This window comes from Adiantum capillus-veneris, chromosome 29, assembly GCF_014529385.1.
Source record: "Adiantum capillus-veneris isolate H3 chromosome 29, ASM1452938v2, whole genome shotgun sequence".
Lineage (NCBI taxonomy): Eukaryota > Viridiplantae > Streptophyta > Polypodiopsida > Polypodiales > Pteridaceae > Adiantum > Adiantum capillus-veneris.
In genome coordinates, this window is record NC_140959.1 from 83,725,592 (window position 1) to 83,745,400 (window position 19,809).

Below are 19,809 nucleotides of genomic sequence, written 5' to 3' on the forward strand. Positions count from 1 at the left end.
AGAAAACACCTGATGGCATGACTCCCCCATTCAGTCAGGTGGGCACCAACCTAGCCCCCGGCAAAACTTCAATTGACCATAAACTGCAATCCGTAGCTCCGATTTGCAATCTGAAAAGACTGGTATGCCCCATAAATCGAGCACTACACGTCCATACATTGATATCCTCTTGGGCCACCTGTCCCCAGCTGCCCTATCCAGCAAGAATCTGCAACACACTGAATCTTCAAACTCCAATATCCTGGGCTCCGTAGCTCTGTTTGATGAGCCTGGACATGCTCCTTCAGCACTTCAAGTTCTACATTTTTGGGCCGAAAAACATCACTTTGATCACCCTCCATCTGCCTCCCTGTCCGACCCTATCTGGAGACTTTTTGGCCTAAAAAACCACATAAAGCATACATCTCCGTTGCCACTTGCCTGCACAAGTTCTTCCCACCTGCTATAGCCCTTTGCCATGCATCTATAAGCATACACATCACTGGCTGTGCCCTCTTCTATGGTCGACACACTTTGGCTGCACCATCATTGCCATACCCCCTTGTTAAAATTCATGTTCAACCAAAAAGCATCTTTATTCTTCTACCTGCTACAAAAACTGACGAACACTACTAGCAATCCAAAACAACCACCATATGTACAAGGCCCTAATCTTGTCACCTACTGCCAAACCTCAAGTGGGTTGCCCCACCCCCTGTATCACACAGCTTCCGCCTGGATCAAAAACATGGCACAGACTTTTTACACCCATCTGTAGCACCCTCCAATAGTGCTTCACCCATGTCCGCAACCATCCATGCACACCGTATGCCCAAAGCACCTTAGCACTTCTTCTCACTTTTACCTGCCTCATCAACATACATGGCGTGGTAAGCATACCACTTGCACCAACCAATGCACCTGGCACTTCAATTACAACACTTGCTTCAACCAACAATTCTGACCCTCCCTCCCGACCATGTAAAGCAGAGTTCATCTCCATGGAACTCTGTACCCGGCAGATAACACACCTCACTACTGCACTCACAAGCATACACTTCAACCAGGTACTGCATTCCTCTTTAGACAGCTTGGACCCAATTGGGAAATCTCCTTCATTTGCCGCATGACATGCCTGATTCACTGGACCCTCTACATGTAGAGGGATTAACCCTCGCATAGCTTGCACCCTGGTGAAGGCTTTATCCACAAGCACTTGCATCTCTTCATCCATTGCATCTTCGGCATCATCAAAGCCCCAATCAACTTCACCTCCACTACATACCTGATCCAAAAGGCCTACACCTATAGCATCATCATGGCAATCCATATGCACCTCCCGCTGCTCTTCACCTTGATCCACACCCATCACTTCATGAACTCCAAAAATATGCCCAATCCCCTCGGTTCCCGCTTCTTCATCACCCTCCTGCAGACTTGGTAGCCCAGCTTGGTTATCCATAGACTCAGACATATCCTTCTTCGCACAGCTTCGAACCAATTGCACCGCCCCAGCAATTTCCATTGCTACTTTCATCAACATGTCCGCCAGTAGAGCACTGCATGTCACCTTTGACAGCATATCCTCTTTCATTCGCATGGGCACCTCAACTTGTTCTCCTTCCACATTTACTACAACCACATTATTCGATACATAATCAGGCAGCCTTGCCCTTACCAACACCGACCTATCAAACTCAGTCTCCTCGTCATAGCACGTAAGCTCATCCAACCCATCTTCATCACTTGACTCCCAAAAACTGGAACTAGACTCTCCATCTTCATCAGCATCATACACTGACTCGATATCAGCGCCTTCAACTGTTTGCTGCTCTACAAAATCTTGACCACCGTCTAGGCTTTGCACACTTTCTCATCCCCTTCTGAATCCTCAATTTCTGCAACTTGATTGCTACCAGCTACCCTCTCATGCAAGCTTTCCACAAGGACATGCTCTACCTTTTTTATCTGCTCTGGAAACCCGACACCTCCTTCCTCTTTGTCACACTGGCTCACTTCAACAAGAGGTTTATCCTCTTTGACAAGCTCGTCCATCACTGGCACATGCACATCATAAACTGGAAACTTCCAAGGAACATAATCAATCATAGGCCTTATCTCAACAGGCTTTGCATCCCGCACAATTGGTACCGTCTTTAATTGAACCATAGAATACTCTGTTAGCCTCAAAATAGGCAAATAATCTGCAGGCTTCAACAAACCCAGCTCCAGCTTCCGCTTCACCTTTCTGCTCTTCATCTTGGCCAGATACACCATGTCATCATAGGTATCAACACCCTCTTCCACCTTATCTCTGATCCTCGGATACAAGCATTCAAGGAACCTTGACAGCTTCAAAAATTGATTGCCTTTCACCCCAGTGGCGACCTCTAACTGCTTCCAACAGGCTTCAAACTGCTCAAGAAAAAATCCTTACTTGCGTCTTGGCGTACCGCTTTTAGCTTTGCACCGGCCTTGTCACGTGACACATCCAACCCTATGTGTCGGTGGACAAGCTACAGCACGACAAGGGTTCAGTTCAGTCTAGATTAGAAGTGATCTGGCACTTTTGTGAGTCTATTCGTAGACCGTGCATGCCCAGTCACTTAGTATAGATGCATATCCTCTGGTTGCACCCAGCATGATCATAAGCATTCCCATCAAAATCCATCAGAATCAATCGGGGGAATTTCCACTTATTTTAGCCTATTTTTCCTATTTTTGACATTTTTCACTTATTAATTTAAGTGACTTCCCAACAAAAGTAGGTAGGGCAATTTGAGTAAGAAATACATAAACAAACCAAAGTTAGCACTAAATGGCAGAAGAGGCAGCAGAAGCTCCACTGCTCAACAGGCAACTTCTCAAGCAAGAACCCCTTGGGGGTAATTCCCTCAAACAAGATCCCCCATTGTCCCAGCGTTTTTCCTCATCGCCAGCAACCTCCCTTGCCTTGGCGTTTCAGCCATTGATTGACCGCAGCCCCCCTTCCACCTAGCGTTTTGCATCAGCGATAGCAGGCTCTGTTATCGGGCGTTTTCAGCATCAGATAAGCAACGTTTTCAGCTTCAGAAACAGCAGCATCTCAGCGTTTTTGTTAAGCAATTTCAGCCTCCAAAAACGCAGCCAAATCTGCGTTTTTCAGCAGTCCCAAACAGCCCCAGATTTTCAGCAGATAGCGTTTTTGGACAGCCGTCAAAAGATTGCAGATTTCAGCCCTTAGGTCAGTGTCGCCATTCTCGTGTCATCGTCACCGACATAGCCTCGAGTTGCATCAGTCCATGCATCATCATTGTACCCATTTGTGCAATCATAAGTAGACCACTCTCGCCAACGAGAGTGGGGCCTTCGAAGGAGGGTTTTACGTCTCTGGTGTCATATCTCTCTTCTCTCTATCTCTCAGTTTCATACACTTGCACGCACAGTGTCCATTCACTTTGACTGTGATCATAGCATTCTCTCATTAAGAACGGAAGGCTCTCCCTTCCATAAGAACAAAAGGAACCTTGAACACAGTTCGGAGCACTCATCTTGAGCAAAGCGCACACATTCATTCCGCTGCACCTTACAGGCCTCTGTCGGGGTGACTACTTCTCGAAACCGCTCTAGAAACTGCCTTTGCAATTCTTGCCATGACCTTCGACCATCAGCCTTCAAATCATCATTACCAAACCTTCGCACGTCCACGCATGAGCAGAGGCACCGTCTGCAACTTTTCTGCATCCGTCAACATACGCAACGATAACATCCATAATTCAAAATCTGCCAACCAATCTTCAGGATCTTTACCACCTGTAAATATGGGGCCAAAGCTCGGCTCCATCATCTCTGTTATCTTCAACTCAACCACCAAATACTCTGACCATCCGTCGACTGCTTGTCAGCCTTCAAACACAGCTTCTAACCTTCAAATTGGAGCATCAGCACTCCTCCGTGGGGGCACCAGAAGATGGATGGTGGGAAAGGGGAACACGTCTGGAACCAAAACAATTTGCCTCTCTATAGCCCAGGATAATCACTGCACCCCGATCCACTAGAGTTCACCTTCAAAACTCGCACAATCAATAGCAATCGACACCAATCCTGTAGCAAGTGATCTTGATAGCTTATGCCCTGTAAGACATGAGCGGTGAAGACGGGAGCGCGCCCGATGCGCGATGAAGTAAGGGTGGGAGTGGCTAATAAGTCCGGGTTGGACGGCGAAGATACCTCGAATAAAATTCCAATAGCTTTGTTGCTCATTTGTAGTACCGATGGATGGGGGGAAAGGGGAACACACCCCGAACCCAAACAGTTTGCCTCTCTATGGCCCAGGATAATCACTGCACCCCGATCCACTAGAGTTCACCTTCAAAACTCGCAGCAATCCACACCAATCCCGTCCGTCAACGACCGTGCCACAGCACACACCACTCTCTCTCTCTCTCACACACACACAAAGGCCAGGGGAGGTACACACATCTCCAACGCCGGCACCGGATTGACGAAACAGACCAAAGAGAAGAAGGGGGGAAAAGGGAAGAAACGACACCAGAAACTATTATGGTCTACTTCGATTATGACCAAAAACCTTCATCTATACAACCATGAACACCTGCTATAACCTGCTCGGCATGGAGACCTCGAGCACCAAATAAAAAACCTGCAATCTCCGACTTGACCGCTTGTGTTCCTCTCCTTGTTGAGAGCACTACAACCAAAACCGACTATGGTGGCACCTCTGCTCCAAAAGGAAAGACCGCCTCCGTCCTGCCTCAAGGGCTCGGGAACACACCTCCGAGTTCCCCTCCTCTAGGCCGATGGCTCTACCTTGAGCAAAAAAACGGCGCACCGATCTTCTCCTCCTTCCTCTACCACTCTCGGCTCTCTAGGAGCTCGCCTAAGCTTGCAAAAACACTGGCCTTCTCCTTCCTGCCGCTCCCCAAAAGAAGCTCCCCATCCAGAATCCAAAAAAACTGCTCCTTTCAAGCGTGGGCGCCTCTCCCTTTTGCAACTCGCCCACCTATTTTCGGCCCCCCCATGCATGTGACCACCTTCTTTGCTATATTTGGCTCGGCTTGGCTTGCTTACTAAGTTACCAACGCGTAGCCTCTCTCTTGGTCAAGCGGGGCACCGATGGCGCCGTCGGTGCACCCCTCAAAAACTTGTGGCGCGGGAAACAGACCCAGCGGGCGCCATGTCATCAACAGCTTCGCGACGCTAGATGGCACCGTATTCCAATTTCTGATTTGTACAGTCTCCACCAAAGATTTGGTTTCCAACTCCGACCCGTGCAAGCTATATCCCATTTTGGCCACGCCCGGCATGTCAATCGATGCGATAAAAATGAAAAAAACATCATCTAGCCTAGCATCAACTTTAATGAGCCGTATCTCACTGTCCACGCATCTGATCGAGGAGCTGTCACTTCCTGCTGATTCACCATCATACACATCACGATCCAAAAGCCCTTCGAGGCCCAGAAAACACCTGATGGCATGACTCCCCCATTTGGTCAGGTGGGCACCAACCTAGCCCCTGGCAAAACTTCAATTGACCATAAACTGCAATCCGTAGCTCCGATTTGCAATCTGAAAAGACTGGTATGCCCCATAAATCGAGCACTACACGTCCATACACTGATATCCTCTTGGGCCACCTGTCCCCAGCTGCCCTATCCGGCAAGAATCTGCAACACACTGAATCTTCAAACTTCAATATCCTGGGCTCCGTAGCTCTGTTTGATGAGCCTGGACTTGCTCCTTCAGCACTTCAAGTCCTACATTTCTGGGCCGAAAAACATCACTTTCATCACCCTACATCTGCCTCCCTGTCCGACCCTATCTAGAGACTTTTGGCCTAAAAAACCACATAAAGCATACATCTCCGCTGCCACTTGCCTGCACAAGTTCTTCCCACCTGCTATAGCCCTTTGCCATGCATCTATAAGCATACACATCACTGGCTGTGCCCTCTTCTATGGTCGACACACTTTGGTTGCACCACCGGTATGCTTTCAGAAAAGCACACGCTTGATGCTCTGATACCACTGTCACAAGACGAGCACAAGTGCCAATAGAAAAGAACAGACTAAACAGACTTTTAGCACTTCAATAACAACTGAACTGAGAGAGAGAGAGAGAGAGAGAGAGAGAGAGACCACATGCGACACGAAGTGGCGGAATTCCACCCCAGAGAGTATTGGCCCCAAACTTTGGCGCCCCTTTCGGTATTTCTTTATATTGCATCAACACAGTACAAGCCGGTACTCCAGACTCTGCATCTTCTCCAAGAAGCATGCGAGAGAATGAGCCCTAACCTCATATTTAAAGGCCCTTGGCCTAAAAAGCAATTACAGTGAAAAGCCTTCAAAACTCAAAAGCATCTGGTCCAAAAGCAATGCTCAAAAGCTGTCAACGTAAAATCCAGAATTCTGTACAGTTGCCACATCAGCAATCAATGCAAAACGTGGAAATTCGTACAGCATGCCACGTCATCTGTCAGCGTGATTTTCGAAAATCTGCCACGTCATCAACAAGCTTCGCAATTTCTTGTGTGTGTGTGTGTGAGTCCTGCTTTATTGTAATTCTTTATGTCACTTGGGGCCCCATAGGACGGGGTCCCCATAAGTTGGTAGGACTTCTTCTTCTGTTACTTGTTCTTCTTAGGGTTTAGGCCCCTCGATCGGCATCTGTAAATTGGCTCCATTCTTCAAGGCTTTGACACGTCAGCAGTTTGTTACACTAACCCCCTGTTGTCTAGAATGAATGTCTAGACGAGAGCTTCAAGACATTAAAGCACTTGATGACTACTGCATCAATATTGCATATTGTATATCCTAGCAAGCCATTTGTGGTCGAAACAGATGCTAGTGATTATGCGATCGGTGTGGCATTGTATCAAGATGGTCGTCGTGTTGCATTTGAAAGTAAGAAACAAACACGCAGAGAGGCTTGGCTACACGGACCGTCTACAGACACGTCGGACGAACCACCCAACTATAGCCACCATCCGGTAGCACCCCGTGTTGGGGCCAACGTCCGAGGACGTAGGAGTGCACCTGCAAGACCGAGCGTCCCATACCACCCTGCTTCCTCCTCGAGGTGACCTCGCGCACTCCTAGCCTCACGAGCAACACTGGCACTCTACCAGTGGGGGTCGATAACTATAAATGAGGCCTTGGCCTCCCTTTTATAATAATGGTCGGTCACACTGACAGGGTTCACACTACTTCCCCCCGGACACTGGACGCCCATCCCGACGACGTCTAGGCTAGATCCCCTCTCCTGTAAGCGGGACATAACAGTAGCTAACTCGGTACTAGTGAATGCATTGTCCATAGTCGAGAGTTGATCATGGATAACCTTGATGGAGGCATGAAAGTCCGAGCTTCAAACTTGATGGAAAATAAATGTCCAAGAAGGGTACCTCTTGCATCGTAGAGTCTCGATCAAACATATCTCCAAGCTTTGACCACAATTCATTTACAGTTTGCGAGGAAACTCCTGCAACACGCACGCACGCAGCAAATTTCAGCAAAAAAAAAAAGCATCACTACCATAGGATAGCGCTAGGAGAAAACGCAGCAAAAGAGGAAAACACCCATTGTCTATCTGCCTCCTCCAAGCCAACTCGACGCTCCTCTTCACACGAAAATCTCCCACGATAACCGAGCTGATAGCTTTGATACCATGTCAAAGTAGATGCGGAAGGGTAGAGATAGAGAGAGAATACACACACAAAGAGAGAGAGAGAGATATTATATATATTAAACGTCTTCAAAAGGCCAAAATGACCTATGAGACCAAATTGATACAATCTTTGTAAATCTAATACAATGTCTAGGTACAATATAAAATGACGTAAAATAAAAGCTAAAAAGAACATCAGTTTCTAAGAGTAACATCAATGTCCTCCATAGTGAGGACTCTCACGATCCTGTGTTGTGCTAGTATGGTGTGGATCCTCTGTTGTAGTCTTCGTCAGTGTCGAGACAGCCCAACTCATTCGGGGGCGACCGCCGACGGGACCGCCCCAACTCTATCGCCCGATCAAGCAATGTGCCTCTGGTGCCGCTATATTTTGGGGCCTACAGGACTGACTCCTATGTCTGTGACCGAAAGAAATCTGTAACCTGCCGCTGTAGCTCTATCTCCCTCTTTGGGCCCCTCCTCAAGAGGTCCTCTCTATGTTTGCATAATGCCAATAAGTATAGTCCCAGGCATCTCTGATTCTAATATCTCATGACCCTAGAAAGTGGTCTCTCAGTAGACACTGGAAGCGGCCTCGTATCTCATAGTATACTGGGCAGTGACATATGTTGTGTAACTCTGTCTTGAGCTCCGTCCGACACAACTGACACGTCCTTGACTCGGCTGGCACTCTAAATCTACCTGTCTCGATCTCTAGCTGGTGTGAGGATGTGCATAACTGACCAACAGCACACCGTATCCCATGAGACAAATGAGTATCCATGTATCTCAGGGTCTGATCACAAATCCATCCTCCGTAAGCTGAAGATGTTGTCTATAAATAGCCATCTTCGTACCCAACTCATGTGTAGGTTGTATCCATGTCCTCCTGGTATCCAACTGAGTCGAGTCCTGCCTGATGAGCCTAGTAATCTCTGCTTGAGTGAGGGAGATGGAGGGTGCATCCAAAGAGTATTGAAATGGGGGTAGTCTGTCCAAACTAAAACCATGCAGCTGAAACCAAGATGCCATCTATGCATACAAATATGATCTATGCCCCTATGATGCCAGTTGTCGTGAAGACTCCACGGCTAATCAAGTGTATCTATCTCTAGGGAGAGTCCAGGTGTTATGCATAAAGGAGACTGCTCGAGTGAGCGCCTCCACTACCAATGGAGGGACAGCAAGCTCTGCCCTAACAATCTCATGTGATACTGAGGCCTTGGCCCTGGCCCCTAATCATCCGAGAGATCATAGAAACCAAAGGCCTCTCCATACATCTCCAGCCATCAACATTACCAACTCTGCTATGATGGTCCACTGAGGGTTCCCATATCTCCACTCCGTATAGCATGGCAGAAGTGACTAGAGTGTCAAAGAGCCAGAGCTTTGTTCGAGGTTCCTGGAACTGAACCTGTGAACACATCCTCTCCAGTCTCCCTAATGCTGCGTAAGCTCTGGTCAATCTCGTCTTTGTTGCTCTCCTCAAGGAAAATACTGGGCCACTGAAGACCATCCCAAGATAAATATATGCCACAGTCTCTCGACCATATGTAAAGAGCTCCAAAAAGGAATCAATGGCAGCAGTTAATAAAAAACCGGCTTGCCCGTTCATGTAAGACCACGCCACTCTAAAAAGTAGGAATTCTAGCTCAAGTGAGTTTCAATTTTCATCAGAATAAGCAGGTCGGATGATTAAAACCATAGAAGGAGGAACCAAAGCCTAGGTATGGCTAAAAACCTAAAATGATACTACAGCAGACAAGGATAATGTCAAGCAAAAGGTCCATCAGCGTATCTAGCTCACCAAAATATGAGCACGATTCCAGTACCTAAAAATGCTCCTATTTTCAACCCTTCTTATCTTTGCAATTCATCAAAATGATCCTTCATCGCCTAGAGACCAAAGCCTTTGACGATATTCATAAACAACAGCCAAGTCCAGCATACAAGCAAGCACTGCAAAACAAAATACACTTCATGAAAAGCTGACATCACTTATTATGAGAAGTGAGCCTACTCACGCCGCTTTAAAGAGGCCCATGCTGTGGTGGCTGCATTCTTCTCTGCTTGCTTCTTGGTTTTGGCTGACTCTCCCACAAAGCTCATGCCGACCAACTGGACCATAGCTACAAAGACTGGCATATGGCCTGGGCCTGACCTCTCAACAGAGTAAATGGGCAAGTTTATACCAGCCCTTTGAGCTGTCTCCTGCAGCAAATTTTTGCAAACACCTGTCTCGTCCTGCAGAGAAGAGTGAACATCACATCTTTTTCTTTGATAAACTATAATTAACATACATGATAATTAAAAAACCCAGACACTGCTAAAAGACATTGGCACCCACATACCAGAATCCGTGCTGCCAATGACTGAGTAGGACCCCTCTTAGACAGTGTGTTGAGTGCAACTTCAGCTGCTGCATGCTCTGCCTGCCTCAAAGTGTTGCAAAAATCTGGACTTTCAAACGACTCTCCATTGAATGTGACTGTGGATTTGAATCTCGGGGCATGGTCGGGCCCTTCTCTAACACATGAATATGAGGGCAGATTGAAACAGCTTCGCTGTGCTAGCTCTTGGAGCTGATTCTTAAACATCTTGGGGGCTCTCTGCTAAATTTGTGCAAAAGAGCACCCAAAAGATGGTAATTAAAAAACACTCTTAAGATATGTCTTGTGTGTGCATGCTAGCTTTCTTATCATTTCCTACATCAGAAAGCGGACGGGTTGCAAGTAGTAATGCAGAGTTTCCAGCAGCAAACATGAAAAAAACAAACATAGGACTGCATGCGGGCAGATCACTGGCGCAAAACTGCATCCCTTATATAGCTATCACAACTGAAAAAGATAAAACAGAGTGCATAAAAAAAGGGGGAAGCCTGGAAGGGATAACGACCTGAATAGAGCTCGAAATTTGAACAGATGAAGCCGAGGTCTGTGGGCACGAGGTCGAAAAGTGAAGTCGGCAGCTGAGGTGCTGGGACAGAAGAGCAGCAATGGAGATGAAGGCACAGCTGCAGAGAAGGTGGAGATCCGGCGCATGACGATAATGGCCGATTGAAAGAGACGACACAGCGCAGCTAACAAATTGTCAGCTATATTGATGAATAAGTGCCTCCATGTGCAAAATCCCTTTTTTTTTTTTAATGAGTAAGTGCCTCCACTCCAAAGGTGCTAACTTGGTTGATTCAGCACTCGACCGCCCTTACCCACGTCACGGGTTCGAGTGCGGCCAACCGATCCTAGTAGCGGTCACTGATATGTGCGATATGCTTTTAAAAAATGCAAAAAACTATAATTATGACTCTCTCCCTCTCTCTCTCTCTCTCTCTCTCTAAACAAGTAGTCTCTCTCTTTCTTCTTAGAGGTGGTGAACTTTCCAAAAGTCAACTAGGATGGTGTCGGCTACAAAAATGTTTCCAAAGGTGGAGAAGATGAAGGAGAGGCTCAAGAGCAAGACCAACACATGAAGTACTATTACCGAGTGTGGTTAAGGCTTGCCCTAGAGTGATTAGCGTATATACAAGCCGCAGAAAAAACCTCCTAGCAAGTGAAACATGTTGGGAGAAGAGGGGGAGATCGATCGCTTAGAATATTCAACACAAGCTTTCAAGCCATCACCATCAAACTGTCCATCTCTTCTTTCAATTTCCAAGCACACACACTCACCTAGACTATGACACACACACAGTAAACATAGAATTGACATAGACATGCTTGTAAGAGAGTGTAAGAGATGGAGACTAGATTAGAGAGTACACAGCAAATTAACCATAGCTTAAGAGAGTAGAGAAGAGAATCTGCAAGAGAAAGGCCTAAATCTAACCCCAAACCTCTCTTGTGGAGTTGGTATTTAATATATTACTTTGAGTTTAAGGTGCCAAAAATTGAGGCCCCTCTTTTACAACCACTTTACTTTTGCAAATGAGTGAAGCGCATTAGTTTTTGCATGACCCATAAGGGGAGTTCCCACTACAACTATTTACAGAGCCATAGTGGCTTATTGAAATGATGTTCTAAGATACTGTGCAAATATAAAGTGGCCAAGAGTAGTTGTCGTCGCCTCTTCATCAACTCCCCGCATTCCACTCTACAAAATCATCATCAACTCAATTAGTAAAATAAATAGACAGCACATAATTAACCATTACGCCCAGCTATCCCAATTGCAGCTAACCACTACAACAGGAGGGTGCCCAGTCTCGTAACAAAACAAGTGCCTCGACAGTTGGTCACACACATCAGTTCCATAAAAATCCCCCCAGGAGTGGCGCGATGAACATGAGCCGGCAGTCATGTATAGGAAAGTGCCATATCCAAGGTAATCAATCCACAAGGGGGAGTAAGCCCAAAGCCTTGCGAAAAGCTTTGAACTTCTAATGAGGCAGAGCCTTTGTAGAAAGATTAGCAAGGTAGCTATGCATAGGCACATAAGCCAAGTTGATCTCTCCTACAGAGAGTCTCTCCTTGACATATTGATAATGCACCTCGATGTGCTTTATGCGAGCATGGAACGCTAGGTTCTTCAGAATTGTCAAGTTGCTCTGACTACTAGTGAATGATAGTGGTGGCAAATCTTTCACCCAAGTTAGTGAAAAGGCGTTTGAGTTAAGCGCACTCAACAGTAGTTGTGAAAATTTCCCTATACTCAACCTCACAACTAGAAGTGACCAATGTAGGCTACTTCTTACTCTCCCCTCAAATTGTGTGTAGACGTTTCTTCAAGTGTCAAGTAATTTCTCTTTTGGGAAAACCCTTGGAAGTTAGCATGAGGTAAGCTGCTTGTGTAGGTTTTTCATTGGTGCTTACAAGAGCCCGTCTTACTCATGTTCTCTCTCAAACCATCGATCAATTGCTTCTACAAACTATTTTGTTTTGCAGTGTAGTTTAGGTCGTGTGTATGGCAGCAAATGTATAGTGGCCTCTTTGTTTGGAACATAACTGCAAAATTGAGGATGACATTTGTTTGTTATAGTGATGATCTTGTCATAGCCTCCCACCTTGAAGCCTCTACAGCTAACTCGATCAAGGTTGATTGAGCGTTTGCTGCAATATGATCTCCTTCAAGCTTCTACTAGTCACAAATTGAAGTGATCATATATCAACCCCTGTGTTGATGGCTTGCGGCAATGAAGCTCTCTAAACATTTCTATAGGCTCAAAGTAGTTGCACCACAAATGAGCTTTGAGAATCTTTAATGCACCACAAATGAGCTTTAAGGTTCTTTAATGCACCACCATCAACATCTTTAATTTGTCCATGTCTGAGCATTCTTCCTCCACTTGGTTGTCGGTAATAGATATGGGTGGCGGCCGTCAACAACAGAAGCGCATCGTGAAGGGGAGGAGATATCGTCTCTGTAGTGGGTGGACTTGACGCACGTAGCAGCTTCCCCCTTCTCCATATCTTCGGTGCAGGTCAGGTGCTCGTTGCTGCCATAGCTCTTGAAGAGCTTAGTTTCAAACCAAGGTGCCCAAAGTTGGCACCTTGGCCAAAATATTTTCACTAAGAGTACATGCCCACCTTGGGCACACACCCGGCGTATGTAGAATTGAAGAACCCCCTCCCATCTCCTCTAAACTCTCATGCCAACACGGGTTTGCACTCAGCACCTTGGAATTCGCAAGCAGTAACAACTCAAAATCAAGGATTCAAAAGCGAGGAGAATTGTTTTGAAGATAAAGCTTCCAAGGCCTCAAGCCATAGCCAAAGTAAAGATGATCCTTCCAGAGGACCATTCTGCCAAGGAAATTTTGGCAAAGAGACTGGCATGACTCAAAATCGACAAAGGCGTCGATGTTCGAAGGATGGACGCATGTATTAGCCATGCACGGTTTGCAAGAAACATTACGTCGCAATTCAAGTGCAACACTCTTTCCGATGTACAATTGGAAGATTATCTGATTGTAAGGAGGGAATGAAGGACGACAAAACCAAGGGAGATTTGGTGGTGGTTCGAGGTTTAAGGATGCTCATAGGCCATGTGGCCGAGGTGGCAAGATGATTCGATTAATTAATGAGGTATGCAGTAGTGTTTGATTTTGTTTGACAAATTTTTCATGAACCTATTGCGGTGTGGCTATGGCATGCAACGGATATGTGCATTGCCATGGAAATTTTTCCATACTTGTGCAATTTCAGCACTCAAGGCATAAGCAAGGCTCGTGATCATTACCAAAAGCATGATTTTTTTGTTTTTGAACACACGGTTCGCAACAACCAATCATAGTCAAGCAAGGCTTGAGTGAGAAATGATCTCGTTTAAAGCAAGGCTTCTTCCCATGCCTTGCAAAGGCCAGGGTACGATAGTGCTTGAGAATCTCGTGGAGATTGACACGGCGTGTTGCTAGCCTTGATGAAGGAGGCACACATGCTCAGCATGGCCAACCTTTTGTTCCAATTCTAAGAAGCCGGCATGCATCTTTTCTTCTAGTTCTGAGTTTTGGGACATGGCTCCTAGACTAGTTTACTAAATCTAATGCAATAAAAAATGGGCATGCTCAACTCATTGTCGTCAAGACAAATCCAACGGGATTTCAAGGGTAAATGCCAACATATGTGTATCAGCAGAGCCCTTGGTCTATTGTTGCAAGTATTGCACTATTAAGTTGGATAATGTAGTAACATTATCATTCAAACATGCAAAATTTTTCTCCATCACAAAAATATATGTTTGTATGGCATGAAACTCTTGGATATCGAGCAATTCATAGCTATCATCCACACCTAGTGCCGTGCACGTACCCTCCATGAGTGTATCCGATCGTGAGGCAACATCAGGTGGATTTGGCATAGAATGCTCGAAATCAAATGCATGATGCATATTAATGTGTGAATCCATGGCGGTGTGTGTTGTGATAGCAAGAGAATAGAAGATACATTATCTTCAACGTGGTTGGATGAGAGCAATTCAAAACTCCCTCGATTGGCCATGTCAAAAAACAAGCCATAATCTTCGTCCAAGCTCCTTGATTGTTTATGAACTGGATACGTTTGTTGGAAAAACCCATGGCTCATCCAAGCTGCTCACCAAGTTGAAGTATTGCACCTTTGTAGTGCATACAAGGTGGAAAATTCTGAGTGTAACTTCCTCCACCCTACCACCTATCGATTATGGTGAAATTTGATCAGAAGACCTTCTAGGTGTGTATAGCATGTGATTCAAAAGTGCAACAAGTTCTGCAAAAATTTTTTAAATTGTATGTGCCCTCGAATCACGGGTTGAATTGCTTGCATTGTTGGTGTCTGGCTTTGTTTGGCCAACACAAGCAAAAGAAGTTGATGGGGGGGTTGTTGTGGGCCCTTGTGAAAATGGCCTTCCAACTAAGGATGAGTGGTCCCATGTGCAACGGGAGCCCTTGCAAAAAAATAAACCCCTAACGATGGCGGTCTATAGTGCGCAACGAGCCGAGAGTAGAAGAGAGAGAGCTTGATGGGTGGTGCTTTGCGCGGTTTGCCACTACAACGGGTTGCACCCCTTGTCCTTGTGCTCCCAACAAGCCACAACTCACGTTGTTTTGCGAAGGTTGAGCCCAGCTCCCTCCATGGCCTAAGCGAGCCTGCACATGCCGAGGGCTCTCTTCCTACCCTAGCAAGGGCTCCTGTACACGCCGGATTTCCTCCTCCCCAAGCCTTGCATGAGCATGCACAAAGCTTTAGTGGGGGAGAGATGAGGACCACGCCCTTCCCCCAAAAAATAGCCTAGCTCTTGATACTAATGTAAGAGCCTTTGGAGACTTCTTGGGAGATCCTCCTCCCTACTACCCTTCATATAGAACCTAAGACTCATAGTCCATGTCCATCTGGATCCCCAATCCTCATTCCAAGCTATCTAGGCCCTTGTCCTAGGTTTGTGACCCCCATGGTTTCCCTTTAGCCTTATAGTTGCCAAATGTTAGGTTAGATTGGATGAACAAGATTAGACTTCAGAAGACTAGATCGAGAATTGAGACAGACAACTGAACTAAAATGAAAGGCTTCAAATGACATGAACTGAAACAATTAGAAATATAGATTGAGATTTATAAACTAGTTTAGAAGTACAAAATTTGAAAGTACAAGTGGTACATCACTTAGTGCTCGAAAGCTCTATAAAATGTCTAGCATCTAGAGTTACAACAGATACAAGATTTCCAATCTATTGAGCCCTAAAATGGGATTAATGGATCTTATTTATAAAGCGCAGAGGGGTCAATTGATTGGCTACATAGTCATACAGGGTCTAGTAACTGCCGATAATTTTGCCAGGTAACTCGTCTGGATAACCCTTGTACAAGGTATCCATGGAGTCGGTTCCCACCTTCTATATCCTCCTCCCCTGTCTTGAATTTTGTTACCTACAAAATTTCAGACAGTTGATTTGATTTCATCTTTTCCACTTTTCTTTCCTCTTGTTTGGAGCTTTCTTCTTTTTAGGCCTTTGTACTTGTTGAACTAGTGGTTGCCTAACTCTAATCTCCATTTGTTGTTGAGGAGTGATAGAGGTAGAATTCTCCTTCTAGTAGATAATATTGTAAATAGCCTCCTACTCCAGTTGCTCCCTTCTTTCAGTTAACATCTCCACTTCATAAGGGGTTAATGCATGCCAGGCTTTTGTCTCAAGGTCATATAGAGTCTTTTTGCCTTTGGTTAACCTTGTACTAGCTAGACTTTGACGTATGGATGCCATCTGTATCCATCCAACTGGGTCTGGCTAATTAGCTTTAATTTTGGCCTAGAACAGAACCTCAACCATTTCTCTAAATTGGGGTTTAAAGTTGACTTTGTTGGCAAGTTCCTTTTCATGAATCTTTAAATCTTCCACTAATAGTTGCAGTAGCTCAGTTGTGTACTTAATCAAAAGGCTTATCCGGTACTTACATTTATCCATTCCTCTAAAATTGATTAGGTCATCCTTGAGCTTTGTAACTGTACTTTTTTGTTCAATATCATTGAGTACAAATTTCTAGGCTACCCATAGGGCTTTGCTTGGTTCATGCCATTCCCCTTTTTGGTTCACAATTTGGGTCCATCTCATCTGGTCTACATGTTTGTTGTAGATCGGGTATAAAGTTAAGGATATTCATCTTCTTTCATTGGAAGTGCATACATAAGGATAGGGGAATCTGACACTGCTTCAATATAATTCGGTACTATTTGGTTTTCCTATTGCATTATATTTTTTGAGAACCTTGACTAGATGAAACAAACTCTTCAGAGCTTTCTCTTGTTCTTTGATGGTCATTCTCTTCAGTTGTCGTATGCTCCTAGATGATTTATTTTCCAAGATGGTAGCTACTATGTGGTCTAAGGCTCTTTTGGCAATTTGTATCTCTAGTAAGACCCCTTTGATCTCATTATGTGGTTGGCCTATTGCCCCATAGCATTATCAATTGAACTCCCATACTTTGTACATTCAGTGTCATTAGCTTTTGTGTGAGGGCTAATTGTAGTATCATCTTGTGTGAGGATGTACTTAGGTATGCGATCAAGTACATAGATGACATTTGGATGAGAAGGTAGTTTGCATGTTTGTTGCTCATGGTAGTTAATAGCTTTCTGCTAAACCATTGTCTTGATCCCCATATAAAGTATCTGGTACCTCTCCAAATTTGTATAATAAAAAGTTCAAATCTCGACTTGATTTTTTATCTTTAAGCTTTTCCTCAAACTCAGATATTCATTGGAAAACGTGGATGTACAATCTGAGTCTTATGGCTCTTCCTAGATGGATTTTCCTATGTTCATTTGTGTAAAGACCATTTTTTGTTGATGGTGGAGATGTGTTTGCTCTGTCTGGCTCCCAGGTGTCTAATCATGTTTGTTACCTTGGGTCTATTTAGGTGGGCTATTACATTTAATCAAGCGTTTGAGCCTTACCCCCTCCCTAGCGTTGGTTCGAAACAGTTAGCTTTCCAAAGTTACCACCAATAGCTTGAAAACTCTTAGAAGTTGTCCCATATTGAGACGGTGCAACAAATTTGATTTGAAGGCAACAATAGCTATATATTGTATGTTGATGGAACAACCAACTAGAGACCCAAACACCTATAAATAGAGGTCACTAATCTCATTGAGGTGACTATTGCGGCTTGTCTTGAAATAGTGGTGGCCTATCTAGATGTTTCTGGTTCTTCAGTTATCTGGTTCAAGCTCTTCTACAAATCAATAGCAATCTCCAGGGTAGTACTTGGTAGTACTATGGTCGTGGCTATAGACGTCCTTGCAGTCTATGCAGTGATTTCTTTAAACTTCTTCTCCATTGATGTTCATGTTGTCTTCTTGGTCTTGGTAATGAGAAGATCCCAAAATTCTTTTTTTGATTTTTGTTTCTTAGGAGCCTTTTTAGAAGCTTCTACTGCACTTTTGTCTAGAGCGTGCTTCTTGGTCACTTGTGTTGCCATTTTAGTTTGTTTTTTTGGTGCTTCTAAAGCCAATGTCTGGTATTTCTTGACTTCTAGGAGTGTTAGTATGAGATCGACATTTTTGACATTTGTATGTTCTAGTACACAAGTAACCCAAAAAAAGTATTGCCACATGTACCAAGGTTTGAATAGATGTTGGTGTTAAACCCATAGTTAGTAGTCTTTTACTTTGCAGTAAAGTGTTTGTAGACTTTCAGGCTATTTTTTCTATTTGTAAGGTAAAAAGGGCTTATGCCTCTTAAAATCATGATATGACGTTATCCTCAATGTTTGTTATGCTTTGACGTATATGGAAGAAGGAGAAGAAGGGGCTTTGCTATTATGTGATGTTGTTTACTTTTTTTTTTCCATTTTTAGTCGCGATTCAAGTTCCTGAATGTTGAATTTTGTTCCAATACTACAAGTTACATAAACATAGGTTTAATGAATTGAACATGTCTGAGTAATGATTACGTTGTCTGTGTAAGTTCTTATAAGCCCCTGTAACACATGGCGATCCTGCTTTGGTTCGGCCTTTCAATGGGGTCTCTATGCGTGAATCGGTGCCTTTCTTGGGATGGATGTTGATGAACTAGAATGTTGCAGACAAGGAGAGAGGAGGCTTGAAGAGTATGGATAGTGTATGCCCTGTAATGGAAATGGCCTATGAACTTTGAGAATAGCACAAGGAGAATTAAAGAGAGCATTTTTGTGAGATTGCTTTGAGAACATAGAGGGTGAGCTTAATTGATGGTAGCAACATAAACATAGTACTTAATTAACTTGGCATGAACAATACTTTTGCAAGAGAGAGAGAGTTTAGAGAACTTGACAACAGTTGAGGATCGGCTTTATGTGGAGACGGTCCCCCCCTCCAATAGGCATTTGTATTATAGATTCTCCCATTAAGAGAGACTTGGTACAATACAATCTTTGTGTTCCTTGTGACCTAGGTGATGCAATGAAGATGGAAAGCTTCATGCATCATGGGCATAACATAAACTTTGTAAAAAGCATTAACTATCCCAAGCCTCAGTCCCAAGGCCTCAAGCACCTTCGAAGGTGGAGAGAGCTAGCGGGGAATGAGGGTAGGGAAGAGGAAGAAGAAACATTCCATAGGAGAAAGAAATAGTTCCTCACTTATCATCACTCTTCTTGCTAGCATACATAATATCATAGTAATGAAGATAGAGAAGATGGCAAGCTTACATGGCTCTTGGTTGGATTTGCATTGCATAGCCAAGAGAGTTGGTGTAAGCTCTCAACTTCTCTACTAGCTTGGGGAAGGAGATGGAGCTCTTGCACTTTGCACTTCACACAATGACAGTGTGTGTGAGTGTGTGTGGGAGAGTATACCCCCCAAGCAACCCCCCTTCTTGCTTTGGTCGACCCCTCCTTGTAGCTCATGCTTGAAGCTCATTGGACCCCTCCAAGCCTAGCCAATCACATGTAGGAGGCATATCAAGCATCAAGGGTAGGCTTGGGACAAGTGTCCCCCTTTCCCCTTTGAGAGAGAGAACTTGACAAATGCAAAAACAATTAATCAAATTAACTAATTTATCATTGGACCCCTTGGAAGGCCAACCAATAGGCTTTAGGCACACCATGAGGGCAACGTAGGTAGGGGCTTGACACGTGTCCTTGCTGCCTCTTGAGGCTTGGGCTTACCTTGTATTTTTTTGTGTGTGTGTGTGTTCTCTCATCCCCCTAGCTTTAGGGCTCGCCCCCTCATGAGTAGGGAGGTTGTTGACTTTTGGAATGCAAGCACCTTAGTCAACA

At 44.7% G+C, this 19,809-nt stretch overlaps 1 protein-coding gene across 2 annotated transcripts in view; it reads right to left on the minus strand.

Annotated features, from left to right (window-relative positions):
• The window catches only part of LOC147419501 (uncharacterized), a 55,821-nt gene extending 45,058 nt beyond the window's left edge, over window positions 1-10,763 (minus strand). Inside the window, exons 1-3 of one of the 2 annotated variants that reach the window (XM_086506177.1) lie at window positions 10,545-10,763; window positions 10,001-10,261; window positions 9,674-9,893 (exon numbers count right to left, since the gene is read on the minus strand). In XM_086506177.1, the coding sequence (XP_086362303.1) occupies window positions 9,674-9,893; window positions 10,001-10,246 (466 nt within the window). In that variant the 5' untranslated portion in view covers window positions 10,247-10,261; window positions 10,545-10,763. The remainder of the gene's footprint in view (window positions 1-9,673; window positions 9,894-10,000; window positions 10,262-10,544) is intronic. The other variant, XM_086506178.1, reaches the window with a different exon arrangement.
• Window positions 10,764-19,809: the final 9,046 nt, after the last annotated feature.